Genomic DNA, 14,801 nt, shown 5'->3' with positions numbered 1-14,801 from the left:
TGAAAGTTAATTAAAGATTATAATATATATGATGTAACCAATATTTTTTATATATTTGAGGGTAAAACGGTATAACGATAATTGGTTACCCTACGGCGCAGTCGCTAACCTAAATAATTAGATAGAGAGAGATACTAAGGGAGAAAGATACGATTGTTGGGCGCCAGACGCACATGCGTCAAAATAGATAATTCGAGAAAAAGACAAAGGTAAAGGTAAAGGCAATAGATAAGGTAAGGTCAGGTTCTACGACGGTTTTGCACAGTTCGCTCAGAGAGACAAGGTAATGGTAGAGGGGCGGAGTCGAATCCAATAGATAAAATAAGAAACAGGTGAAGCAGGAATAATATCAAATATATTAAACAAGAAGCGATAAGTTTAATGACAAGCAAGTAGCTGAAGAGGTTGCGAGACAATTACGATAAATGCGATAATTAACAATAGTTACAGCCAGAGAAAGGTTAAGCGAGAGAGTTAACAATTAACGGAACGTTTTCCGAATAAGCGGGAAATATGCGCAAGCTCGCGATACTAAAAGGTAATGATTAACACGGTTTTATGATAGATAGGCAGAACAGAAAAAGATATACTGTACTTAAATTAAGCGGTAAGCAAATAAATCATAAAATCAGAGAAGCAATTATAAACACATGCGAAATACAACAATTGTAATAGTTATCACATTACCAGAATAATCAGAAATAGGCAGACAGGGAATTATGAATTACGAGGTAAATTCAAGCGACAGGTCAAATAGAAAATTATCATAAAATATAGAGAATAAAAGATAATACGTAGTCTATAGTTTGCGGTAAGTGCGAGAGAAAGATAGATAATATTCGGTACGATAAAAGGCAATTCCAGATAAGACAAACAATATTCAAGGTAATTAATATGCAACGTACGACAAACCAAATAGACTACGGACAACTACGATCAGCGATATTAGCGAAGAAAATAGTGAAAAAGATGTTATGCGATACGGCACAATACTCCAATGTCAAATGAACGACGAACGGGACCGCGCAGCGATATAAGATCGCTCCCGCGGTATTCTCACTAAGATACGATAATCAACGATAATAGATAAAGAGACAGATAGAAACTAATCAGAGAAGATATTACAAAATAGCAATGCTCAATAGCTAAGATAAAAATTGATCCTTTAACGGAACGCGCTGCTAGACAGCGATACTAGACATTCAAATATTCTAGAAGAGAAAGATAATAAGATAAAGCGATAGTCACTACAATGCGTAAGTAATAATCAACCAGTCGCGAAGTTACTTGCAATAAGACAGAGAAAGGGACAAGGTAAGAGATAATAAGGTACGAGCCCAGGTGGCTCAAGCAGACCAACTGCAAGGTAAAGAGAAAAGATACGAGCCCAATTGGCTCAAGCAAACCAACTGCAAGGTAAAGAGAGAAAGAGATACAGGTAAAGGTACGATATATTGCAAGTAATCTCGTGGCTTCACAAAATAGAAAAGGAACCTCACTTACGTAAAAGAAGGTATAACAGGTGCGAGAGAATGCGATACGATAGCGAGAAACTAATCACAGTGATAGCGGTAATGATACTAGATATGACAAAAGGCACGTCTTTGCAATTCAGGAACTGAACGTAGAGTAATGAGATGAGCGATGATCCTGATTTTCATCGAGCTGGCGTCACGTGATTCTTCCCAAAATTTGCGGTATCTTAATTGGACCAGCTGGTCTCGTGGCCTGGTCCACGGATAGGCGGCGATAATCCCTCGCCGCTTGATGTTCTTTTCCCTCGACGACAGGTATCGAGGTATCAGGACGTCGGAAGGTGGTTAGAGATGTTTTCCTGCCGCTATGCGGTATCGTTGGTGAGAAGGGGGTGGGGTCGTACTGCTCAGGTATTGCGATATTGAGGCGTGCGGCAATGTTACGTCACCGGTCTCCTGGACTTGCGACAGACTGTAACTCACTCCTTGCTTTACTGGTACTCCCCGTTGTAGCTATTTCGTCGGCGCTGCATCCCGGCCCTCGCTCATCGAAGCCCTCATACCGGAACGATCTGGTGGTGATGGCCCTCAACCCGGATCCCCACACTAGATCCACCAGATCCACGTGGTCAGCATATCATTAGCCTATTCCACGCCGCAGTCCTTCGATAAGACGGTTCGTGAAGAGAAAACCGTCTTCTATTGGATAGTCAACGACTTAGTAGATGTTAGGGTCGGTTCAGCTCCAGGCTGATAAGTATCGTCGACGGGAGGCTTTGTTGTGTTTTTGACGCACAGCCCTGTACGCCGCCTGACGATGCATCCGAGCGGTAGAAGCATTCGTTCGTGGTTCGGCTCCTGGCCGATAAGTCTCAAATAGTTGGAGGTGCTGTTGTGCATCACGCACGACCCTTTTCGACAACTAGATAGGCATCCATCGGGAGTGGTTTCAGCGGTATTCGTTCGTCTGTAGTCGGTGGTGTTGATGTTGAGCTGGTACGTGACCCCTGTCAGGCAGTGTCCTGGTATCTTGACGTGAAGGTCTCGCGGATGGTTCTCGAAGAGCATTACAGAATTAGAAAATAGCATACAATTAGCTTAGTAAAGAGAATTCAACTTAAAGATAATTAGTCGTTCATTTTTGGAGTATTGGCCTCAGACGTGCTTTCGTTATTTTTAGCGATATTTGTACCTAGGGGAATGCGATAATTAAAGAAAGTGACGGGGTACGAAATACCACGTCACAATGAATAAAATATAAATAATAAGTTTATCTTTAATTTTTTGTATTCAATTAATTATATATACACAAATTGTACGTTAATATAATTGAATATAAGTAGAGGCAAATAAATTGAATACTTCAATGATTTAAAAAATGATTGAATAAGGTGAATCATTTTTCTTGAATCAGAGAATAATTGATTTTCAAGAATTGACAATATAAAATTGAATAACTAATCATTCATCTATCGGTATATTTTCTTTGAACTTTTCAATAAGTTCTAATCCATTGTATAGATGCTCCAAACTACAATTCATAAAGTATATAAAATGGCATTTTCTTAATGATTAATATTTTTATTTCACTTAATATGTGAGCAAATATTTGGAAAATATGTGAAATTTTTTTCAATACTTACATTGATTTTTGAAAAATTTAATCAATGTGAAAATTATTTTTTGTTTTTGAATACTTCTTTTTTTGAAAGTCAATTAAAAATTAAAATATATATATATATATATATATATATATATATATTCATATATATATACACACACAATTCATACAATAACATAATTGAATGTAAATGAAGGCAATTGAATTTAATAATTGATTGATATGAATAATAATTGATTCAAATAAATTATTTTCTCAAATTGAAGAATGATTAATTTTTAAAAATTGAAAATAATAAATTAAATAACTCATTATTCATCTATGTGTATGTTTTCTTCAAGCTTTTCAATAAATTCTGATCCAACGTATAAGCGATCCAAATGACAATTCATAAAGTACATTAAATGGCATTTTTTAATGAATAATATTTTCATTTCAATAATATGTGAGCGAATAATTGAAAAATATATAGAATTTTTCCAATAATTATATTTATTTTTAAAGAATTTAAATCATGTGAAAATCTTTTTTTTCTAAAGATCTTCTTTTTTCGAAAGTTAACTAAAAATTATGATACATGTAAATGAAATATAAATAATTAATATTTTTATCATTTTTTTCATTCTATCAATCATATATATATACAAATCATACATAAATATCGTTGATTATGAATGTAGGCAAATAAATTAAATAATTTAATGATACAAGAAATAATAATTTGAATAAATTATTTTTCTCCAATTAAACAGTAGATAATTTTCGGAAATTAAAAATATGAAATTAAACAACTTATCATTTATCTATCTGTATGTTTTTTTCAGACTTTTCAATAAGTTCTAATCCATTGTACAGACGTTCCAAATTACAATCCATGAAGGTCATTGAATGGCATCTTTGCAATGAATGATATTTTTATTTTAATTATTTTGTGAGCAAACAATTGAAAACTATATAGGATATTTTCAATGAATATATTTATTTTAAAAAAAATTAATCTATCCAAAAATTTCTTTTTTTTCAAATTCTTCTTTTTTCGAAAGTTAATTAAATATTATAATATAAATGAATAAAATATGAATAATAAATTTATCCATCATTTTTTTTTATTTCATCAATCATATATATATACAAATCATAAAATAATATAATTGATTATAAATGTAGGCAAATATATCCAATAATTTAATGATACTGTTACGGGGTAGATTGCGTAGGCTCCGATGAGCGGTAATCGGAGCTTACTCCACGCCCAGCCAAGGTGTTGTTTGGCTATTGTAGGGTCCGTTCACGTCGACTATGCACTCGCATGCTACTACTCCCAATGCAGGAAGTGAATGGAATAGAAAGGGATCGGTATTAAGGGAAGGTAAACGATTTAAAGTATATGGTTGTTTATTAGTGGTCAATGCAACGGAGTCGGTGAAGGGAAAAAGGTATGGTCTTGGTTTAGAGGGATAAGGTGTCTTGCTTGAGCGCTGGGATGGATCTACCTGGTTTTGCCGGATGTAGCAGGCAAGCTAGCCGCGAGTTACAGGAGAACCTGCTGACTCGCGAACGATAAGGGTAGACCACAGAGCGTAAGGTAACTAAGAGCGTGGGAAAGGAATATGAAGTCTGGAGGACGTAACACGCCCCCCCCTTGGGGAAGAACATTCGGTGAGGGTACGAAATAGGATGTTCGGAAGGAAGCGGAATGCCATGAAACGTAGTGACTTACTTACAAAATATTACAAAGAAAGGTCTTAAAATCTAGCGCCTAGATATTAGTGCGCGTTTAAATGGGTTAGTATACATTTGAATGAAAAAAAAAAAATTCATAAATGACATCTTATCGTACTGAATCACTTACAGAATATTACAAAGAAGAGTCTTAAAATATAGCGCCTAGATGTTAGTGCGCGTTTAAGTGGGTTAGTGTTCATTTGAACAAGATTTTCTAAATGACATCTTATAAATGTGGTGGTATATATGATAGATTTGTATATATGATAGATATTGTGTATATTATAATTTTCTGATCTCACCGACGATTCCGTGACAGTTTGATCCTCTTTCTCTGCAGTTGCGAAAGAATCTTCTGCTTTCATTTCGTTCTTCGGCTCATCCTCCGTTTCAGTTTTGAGTTTTTCCTTCACCTCTTTCGTGACAAGTTTCGTGCCTCAAGAAACATTGACTTATTCATGCAGCGGGGTTACCACAGGTTTGGAGACATCCTTCATTGCTTCCTGCAGCGACTCGTTTCCCGTCTTGAGGATTCTTTGCTTACGATGATTCGCATCACTCGCGAGACGATGCAAGGCTTCTTTTTCCTTACGAATTTCCTGCATGTTGAGATAACTAGTTCTGGAAAGCTACTGTTTCGTCGCCTTCGAAGATCGTGTATCTTATTCTTTTGTCACGTTCATAAAATTGTCAAATCCCTTCCTATACCGACCATTATCGAACTCTCTATCCTTGTCGATCACTACGAACCCAAATTTGTCACCGTTTTGGCATGCCATATACAAGGCTTTGAACTCCACGTACGACATATCGGTGTTTACATGATCGTTGTACACATGTCTCAGATTCATCTCGTCTTGCTTAAATAAGACCAGCAAGTTTGTGTTGTCGCGCACGCGATGCTTAGGGATTCGAGCGTACGTCTGACAAAGATGGAAACAGTCTACATCATGATGTCTACCCATACAAATGTACGCGCGTATGTTATCCTGCTTCTTGCATGCTACGTCATCGAATACCGTGATCGAGTTAGGTTGCGCCTCGTTCTGTGCAATGACGTGCTTGTGCTCGTTCAAGGGGAACTCAACACCGTCGACATTTTGGAGCACTTGACTCAGAAACTTGTATTTCGGTTGATTGAGAGATGTTGAATGAACGTACAGGTTTTTGAATCTCAAACCGTGAATGCGTTATAAACGCGAATAATGCGTTGCTTTTGCCACAGTGAGATGATCCGCAGAATACCGCACGTATACTACTCGGCAACAATTCGCCATGTCGTTTTTTCCGTTTTGTACTCTGCTGCTTAAATTTGTCGAAATTCATCACGGGCAATTTGGTCAATTGTGTCTCGAACCTCATCTCGAACGTGACTGGCTGGATTTTCTATAAATGCATCGTTTATAATAACTTTCTCTCAGTCGCAGAGCGGACATGATTGTGCAAACACGTGATCGTAAGCGATCGTCAAAAAAGCGATCAAGTGGGAAAGGTTTGGTCAATAGCATTATCAACAAACTTCCGATCGAGTTGCATGTTCCCGGTTACCAATACTGCGGTCCTGGTACGAAGTTGACGAAAACACTCGCGAGAGGCTATTCCGGTATCAATTCTCTCTTTGCAGCGTGTGAGGATCACGATATAGCGTATTCGAAAAATCGTGAGAAACTTGAAGCTAGAAGCGTTGCGGATAAAAAATTAGCCGAAAAAGCCTGGAAACGGGTTCTCGCAAAGGACGGAAATTTTGGTGAGAAGGCAGCCGCTTGGGCTGTAGCTAACACGATGAAGGTGAAAACAAAGTTAGGCATGGGGTGTCGAAAACCAAAGAACGTCTGCTTGAACAAAATATGAGCGGCAAAACAGTCTATGATTCGGAGCTTCGACGCGAAAACGAGCATCAAGTCTGCACTCAAAGGTGCTCGAGAAACTGTGAAAAAAGTAGGGGGTAAACATAATGTCAGATCACCGCGCGTTCTATCGGTACCCTCAAAAGTTGGCGGATTTTTGGTTGGCGGAGCGCGGCTAAACGAGAATTGGAGGAAAGCAAACGGCATAACAAAACGATGGAAGTGATCGCCTTAGGTGTAGGTCTCCATCTCAAACCTTATAAAAAGGGTTTCGGTCCTCATCTTTCAAAAAACTAAATGTAAAGCTATCACGCTGAGCGTTGACTAATTGGGATTTGCTGAAGTATGCAAAAATCATGAAAATTTCATACTTCCGAGGTGTCTTTATGCGCAACGAAATGCCCAAAACCGGACCACGTGAAAACGAGACAGCTGTAGTCAATCTCAACGATAAAGATGACCCTGGGACACACTGGGTTGCATATAAGAAACGCAGCAGCGATGTAGTTCACTTCGACAGTTTCGGTCATCTTCAACCCCCGTTAGACCTCGTGAAATATCTCGGTGTTGGTAAAGTCAAGTACAACGACGAAAGGTATCAGGTTTACGGTACATTCGATTGCGGACACTTGTGTCTCAAATTTCTAAATGAAGAGCTATATAACATGACACGTAATTTAATAACGTCAGTCGAACACTTGCAGTCATGGATGATTCGTTTACATTAACGATATCGAGAACGTCTTCGATTCTCGAAGCGCAATATTTCCCCCCGATCGAACTTGCTCTGAACAAAGACTATGTTTTCGGTCTCGTTGAACTGTTAACCTTCAATTTCATTTCCAACGTTGATGTCGGTCAGAATAAAATATACGTAGCCAATAAGGTAGTCACTATATCTACTGGCAGCTACGAAATTGAGGATATTGAAAAGTATGTTTGTTCGCTCTCTGGGAGCTTGTATTTCGACCGAGCCGCTTGGAAGGTGTGAGTCGCTTGGAATCAGAGATGATTTGTGGTGTTGAGTTTAATTTGTATAATGCTAATTATTTAATTTATTTACAATATATACAGTTATTTACATGGCTGCCAAGTAATGCATGGTGCAGTTTTAGTTATAATGCAATGTGGTGGAGGCGTCAGTGTTGATGTCAGTCGTCTAGGGGGATCGGTCACGGTCCTGGGTGGCGGAGTGTACCTGCTCTCCGGCGAACTGGGAGGCGTTAGTGATGATGTCAGTCAGCTTGGTCAGTCAGTCGTTGTCGTGATGATGAGATGGAGCAGTGTCGTTCGGAGTCAGTTGGGAGCGTCAAGGCGGTGAACCCGAAGTGTCCTGCCGATCGGTCTGATCGGCCGTCTCTTATTCCAGCCTCGGTGGATCCTTGATAGCGGGAGACCCCGTTCGGCGCTTACGCAACGCGCTCAGCTGCGTGGGTGGCGTGAGCGGCGTGCGTGACGTCACACTTTCTTTTGGGTCGCGTGATTAGAAAGCACGCGAGGCTGGTTGCCTCGCGTGAGTTGGAAGGCGCGCGACCAACGAGTTGTGTTCACGTTGTTGTGAACATTCCGCCGGCCTCACTATGTGTGCATAGTGATATTGTTGTTACTCTTCTGCAGCGATTGGAAGGAGAACTATCTTGTTGATTGGTCTTGTTAGCGTGGTTGTGGCGGTTTTTATGACGGCAACTCTGATAAGACCATCGTTTCCTGGTAGTGTTTCGATGATTCGTCCCAGCGGCCATTTTGATGGAGGAGTGATTTCGTTTCGGATGAGGCAGAGACGACCCTTTTTTATGTTGTCCTTTGCTTGGAGCCATTTGTTTCTTGGGATGAGGCTTTGGATGTATTCGCGGGACCATCTTGTCCAAAAGTGATCTCGCATCTGGGTGAGTTGTTGCCAGCGGGATAATCGTGATGTTGGCGTGTCCGCAAGCGTTGATTCCGGAAGTGCATTGAGGGGTGCACCGATGAGAAAGTGACCCGGGGTTAAGGCCGAGACGTCGTCAGGATCATCAGTCAGTGCACTGAGAGGCCGAGAGTTTAGGCACGCCTCGATTTGTGAGAGGACGGTGCTCATTTCTTTGTATGTGAGCGAAGCGTCTCCGATGACTCGGCGAAGATGAAACTTTGTAGATTTCACGGCAGCTTCCCAGAGCCCGCCAAAGTGTGGAGCTGCTGGTGGGTTGAACCGCCAAGTGATACCCAGTTGAGCGAGTTCCTTTGTGAAGGAGTTGTGTTCGCTCGTTGCAGCTTTGATCAGCTTTTGCAGTTCGGTGTTTGCGCCTACGAAGTTGGTACCTCGGTCGCTGTAGAGCTCAGTGCAGAGTCCTCTTCTTGAGATGAATCGTTTTAATGCTGCTGTGAAGGCTTGCGTGGAATAGTCGGAAGCGATGTCTAAGTGCACAGCTTTGGTCACCATGCATACGAAGATGACGAAGAAGGCCTTGGTGGTCTTGTGTCCTCGTCCTGGTGAAGTCTTCAAGGCGATTGGTCCTGCGTAGTCAACTCCAGTGAATTGGAACGGTCTTGCTGGAGTTACTCGTGACCGTGGTAAATTTCCCATGAGTTGTTGCGGTGGCTCCGCCCGCCATCGCGTACATGTGACACATTGGCGTATACGTGATTTGATGAGGTTCCGTCCTCGGGGAATCCAGTACCGCTGGCGTAATGTTCCTAGGACGAGTTGAACTCCGCCATGTAGTGTCTTCGTGTGCAGGTGATCTATCAACAAAGATGAGAATTTTGAATCATGTGGCAGGATTATTGGGTGTTTTTCGTCGAGGGAAAGTAATGAATGTTTGAGTCTTCCTCCGACTCGTAAAATGCCTTTGTCATCGAGGTAGGGAGTGAGGGATATTAATGAACTTCCCTTTTTGATGCTGCCGGTTGTAAGGTGTCTGAGTTCTTCCCTCCAATGGTGTTGTTGGATGATTTTTAGCCACGCGATCTCGGCTTGGATGATCTCGGCTGGGGACAGGAGATTTTCGTGATTGTGGTTTTGAGGAAGCCAACGTCTACACCAAGCGGTGATTCTGAGCAGCTTGCTGTAGCTGGAGAATAGACTGAGCATCTCAGGTTCAGTTGGTGGTTCTCTGGCTGTTGCTGCATGGGCTGTTGACCTCCCTTCTGGAAGGTTGGTGAGATCTGTCTGGAGATTACTCCGTGGAGGTTTCTCATCATTGGAGAGAAACTCTGGTCCCTTCCACCAAAGTTGGTGTGTGAGTAGGTCTCGTGGTGAGAGCCCTCGTGATGCGCAATCCGCTGGGTTGTGCTGACTCGGGATGTGATTCCATTTGGCTTCTGGAAGCAGTGTTTGGATCTCAGCGACTCGGTTTGCTACGTATGTTTTCCATCTTCGTGGAGGTGCCTGGATCCAGCCCAGCGTGACAGTGGAGTCTGTCCACAAGTATGTAGTGATGTTATTCCAGTTGGTCAGCCTGAGTGTGTGGTGAGCCAACTTAGTGAGGAGATGTGCCGCACAAAGTTCCAGTCGAGGAAGTGACACCTGTTTTAGTGGTGCGACCTTACTCTTTGCAGCTATCAATGATGTTTCGCTCCGGCCGTTTTCCTGGAGAGCTCGCAAGTAGAGGACGGCCGCGTAGGCTTGTTCGGAGGCGTCTGAAAACCCATGGAGTTCTATTCTGTTGGTCCGAATTAGCCAGCGAGGAATGCGAATGTTGGAGAGTGTTGTCCATTGGTCGTGAAACTCCCTCCAGTCTTGTGAAATGTGTTGAGGAAGAGGATCATCCCACTTGGCGTTGATCAACCATGTTGACTGAATGGTGATTTTTGCTCGGGTTGTTACGGGTGTGAGCCATCCTAATGGATCGAAGAGTTGAGCTGCCTGAGATAAAATTGATCGCTTCGTAATAGCTTTGACGGTGGTTGGTTGGACGGTGAACAGGAAGGTGTCTGATTGCTGGCTCCATTGAAGCCCTAGAGTGGAGTGAGTTTCCTCTGTAGGAGCCCAAGACATGTTGCCCTTTACCAAACGATCTGACTCTGGAATGTGTGTGAGCAGAGTGGAGTCGTTTGACATCCATTTCTTGAGTGGAAATCCGCCCGCCATGCATATCTCTCGAAGTTCCCTTTGAAGATTGAGCAGTTGCGTTTGATTATCTGTTCCAGTAAGGATGTCGTCAACGTAGATATCTCGTTGAAGAATAGATGCTCCAAGTGGGAAATTCGCCTGCTCGTCGTGAGCCAGTTGTCGGATGGTCCTGATGGCTAGAAAGGGAGCGCAAGCGAGACCGTACGTCACGGTATTGAGTCGATATTCGCGTGGGTCTTGATCTTCCTCAGTTTTCCACAATATTCTTTGGAGGTCTCTGTCATCTGGGTGTACGAGAATCTGTCTGTACATTTTCTCGATGTCAGCAGCGATGACAAAGCGATGGGTTCTCCATCTGAGCAAGACGTCAGATAGAGCTGGCAGCAGATTCTCCCCTTTTAGCAGGAAATGGTTGAGGGAGATTCCTTGGTGAGTTAGGCAGGATCCGTTGAACACTACTCGAAGTGGTGTAGTGGTGCTGGACTCTCGCCACACTCCGTGATGAGGAAGGTAGCAGACGTTGCTCGTCGGCTTGAGTGGTTCTGCCACCTCCATGTGTTTCATGGCTTCGTAGGTGGACATGAACTCGTGGTAATGTTGCTCAAGCCCCTTATTGTGTTTAAAGCGCTTGAAAGTGTAATTGAGACTTCTTTCGGCAGCTCTCCGGGTGTCCGACAAGTCCATTATTTTTGATGAAGTTGGTAGTCGCACGATGTAGCGACCTTCGGGTGTTCGGGAATGTCCGATAGCGTATGTCTCCTCACAAAGTCTCTCGTCGGGAGTCAAGGAAGGAGGAGCGTTGGGCAGTTCCTCCTGTTCCCAGAATCGTCGAACCATGGATGATAGCGAGTCCCTTGTTGAACAGTGGTGACTCACTGTGGTATTGGTGGATGTGTTTGACGCACTGGTGGTGCCTGATAGAATCCATCCGAAGATGGTTTTCTGGGCGATGGGTTGATTTCTGCCCCCCTTCCGGAGACCGGTGTCCATGATTTGAGCATAGATGTCAGCCCCGAGGAGGACGTCGATGGGATCGGAGGCTTTGAAGTCTGGGTCTGCTAGATCGAGCCCCTTGATGTGACTCCACTCCCGCCTAGATGCTTCCACGTTGTTGCCGTAGAGGGTCAGTTTGGGGAGAATCAGTGCTGTCGTTACAATAGTGGTGTTCTTGTGACGAGCTGTAACCTTCAGCTCGACTTTCCCCTTTGCTGTTGCGGTTTGGACTCCACCTACTCCGCATATGGCGATTGATGCTTTAGTCCGAGTGATGTGGAGGCGTTGTGCTAGCCTCTCGGTGATCATGCTCGTGTCAGAGCCTTGATCGATAAGTGCACGTGCATGGTGCAAGTTGCCGAAACGATCTGCTACCCGGATGCGGGCTGTAGCTAGCAGAACGGACACTCTTGTTGATGGGCGCTGCTTGGCGATGAGGCAATTGGCTGAGGTTGCTGGCTTTGGAGCGGCCAAGGCATCGTGCAGCGTGGTGTGATGTCCCTCCGAGCAAGTTCGGCACGTCTTCTTGGATGGACATTCGTGGTGCTTGTGTTTGCCCAGGCAGTTGGTGCAGCGGTTGTGTTGCAAAATTATGCTCAACCGTTCCCTGGCTGGTTTGTCCTTATAGGTTGGGCAGAACATAATGTAGTGAGCCTGGTTACAGATGATGCAGGTTTCTGTGGGTGCACTGCGTCTCTGTTCTTGTTCGGGTTCGCTTGCCTTCTTCTTCCCATTGTTGTTCTGGGCGTGATGTGCGTTTTTCCACCGTGGTGATGGTTCGGGAGATTTCTGTTCTCCCTTTGGTTGCTGGATTGCTTCGAGCGTCTGGATTCGGCGTTCGAGAAAATTCCTGAGGTGTGTGTAGGTAGGAGGTTCCGTTGTCTCGGCGATAGAGGCCTCCCAATCTCGACGTGTTTTGTTGTCGAATAGTTCGACAACCAGGAAGACATACAAGTCTTCGTGCTGCCCGATGGGTCTTCCAATGGCGTCAAGTGAGCTGCAGGTTGAGATCATGCCGTGGAAGATTCTTTGAAGTTCGTTTGCTGACTCCGCCTTTGCCTTTGGGATTGATGTAAATTTGGTGAGGCACGATCTGATCAATGCCCTTTTGTTTTCGTACAAGCCGCTCAAAGTGTTCCAGGCTTGTTTGTAGTTTTCTGCGGTGATGCTGAGAGTTTTGATGAGTAGGCTGGCTTCCCCTTTCAGGCTCGCCTTGAGGTAGTGGAGTTTTTCGACCTCGCTGATTGATGCATCCTGGTCGATTAATGATTTAAACAGGTCTCTGAAGGATGGCCAATCTTCGTAATTGCCCGAGAACATGGGCAGCTGAATGCGAGGCAGTGAAGCTCGGCCGATGCTCTGCTGTGGTTGGGTGCTTGCAGAAGAATTCCTTGTTTCTCCTGTTAGCTTTGTAGCGAAGTCCATGAGCATGCCGCGCTGCGACATATACTCCTCTTCCACCAGTGATGAGAATGTGGCGTAATCGTGCTTCTTTAACTCATCCTTGAATTTGTTGAGAAGAACTTCGTGTTGATTCTCGAATTTCTCCCAGTATTTGTCGAGATTGAAGATGCGCGCTTGGACGGCTCCGGCGCTAATATTTGCCTGGCCGGTCTTCCTGAGGTTCTCGACCATCCTTGCGATCCTTCCATGTAGCTCCGTCTGGCTCCGGATCAGCTCTTCGAATGAGCGATCCATGATTGCGGTGGGTGGTTATATAGGAAGACGAAGGTGCTGTGTTGACGCGTTGACCTTGTCCTCTGTATCCGGCTCGAAGGACCAATAAATGTTCGCTCTCTGGGAGCTTGTATTTCGACCGAGCCGCTTGGAAGGTGTGAGTCGCTTGGAATCAGAGATGATTTGTGGTGTTGAGTTTAATTTGTATAATGCTAATTATTTAATTTATTTACAATATATACAGTTATTTACATGGCTGCCAAGTAATGCATGGTGCAGTTTTAGTTATAATGCAATGTGGTGGAGGCGTCAGTGTTGATGTCAGTCGTCTAGGGGGATCGGTCACGGTCCTGGGTGGCGGAGTGTACCTGCTCTCCGGCGAACTGGGAGGCGTTAGTGATGATGTCAGTCAGCTTGGTCAGTCAGTCGTTGTCGTGATGATGAGATGGAGCAGTGTCGTTCGGAGTCAGTTGGGAGCGTCAAGGCGGTGAACCCGAAGTGTCCTGCCGATCGGTCTGATCGGCCGTCTCTTATTCCAGCCTCGGTGGATCCTTGATAGCGGGAGACCCCGTTCGGCGCTTACGCAACGCGCTCAGCTGCGTGGGTGGCGTGAGCGGCGTGCGTGACGTCACACTTTCTTTTGGGTCGCGTGATTAGAAAGCACGCGAGGCTGGTTGCCTCGCGTGAGTTGGAAGGCGCGCGACCAACGAGTTGTGTTCACGTTGTTGTGAACAATGTTCAAGACGCGTTAAAAAATACCAACATTAAAATCAGCATAAAGTCTAACAATAATACGTTATGCAGCGAAATCAAATGTAACCATATCGTGAATTTAGAACCTGACGATTCTATTAGTCAGCTTCTCAGATTTACACTGCGCGTATTGGCAGCTAACCAAACTCACCATTCGGACATGCCAGTAATCATTCTCAAGGCCAACGTGTTGCGAGTCGAATGCAGCATTACAACGGGCGCCTACGTTAACCAGCTCAAAGTGCATACTATTCACGAATTTTTCTATCGTTTCACCGGGATATAAGATCGTGAAAGTGCCGTCGCACGTCATTTACCTTCTGATCACCGTCAAGAAAGTAGAACACGTACAGCTTTGGTTAGTCGATCAAGACGGAGATCTGGTTAATTTTTGCGGAGAAGTTATAACAGTGAGACTGCACATCAAATCGCAATGGAAGATGGGTATTGTACATAACAGATTGTCCAAAAAGAGTTATATTAGTCAGTTAGCATGTCCCGATCAAGTCAGTCATCGATCAATTCCCGAACCGCTAACACGTCGAAACGTGGAGTTCCTGATAGCTTCGGGTGCAAAGCTGATACCTTTTAGTAAAGGAATTTCCGTTGTTACGTCCAGCATACCACTTCTCTCTATTTTTCCTACTCACTAACTCTCC

At 43.7% G+C, this 14,801-nt stretch overlaps 1 protein-coding gene across 1 annotated transcript; it reads right to left on the bottom strand.

The window, feature by feature from the left end:
* Positions 1 to 8,271: 8,271 nt before the first annotated feature.
* LOC124307299 (uncharacterized) lies at positions 8,272 to 13,347 on the bottom strand. Its single transcript, XM_046768824.1, has one exon. The coding sequence runs from the start codon at positions 13,345 to 13,347 to the stop codon at positions 8,272 to 8,274; it is 5,076 nt and encodes a 1,691-aa protein (XP_046624780.1).
* Positions 13,348 to 14,801: the final 1,454 nt, after the last annotated feature.

The sequence above is a fragment of the Neodiprion virginianus genome, chromosome 6, assembly GCF_021901495.1.
Source record: "Neodiprion virginianus isolate iyNeoVirg1 chromosome 6, iyNeoVirg1.1, whole genome shotgun sequence".
Taxonomy (NCBI): Eukaryota; Metazoa; Arthropoda; class Insecta; order Hymenoptera; family Diprionidae; genus Neodiprion; species Neodiprion virginianus.
This window is presented reverse-complemented; position numbering and strand designations above follow the sequence as displayed.

Excerpts from the sequence above, each read along its gene's own strand:
- LOC124307299 (XM_046768824.1), bottom strand. The coding sequence starts at position 13,347 with ATGGTCGAGAACCTCAGGAAGACCGGCCAGGCAAATATTAGCGCCGGA.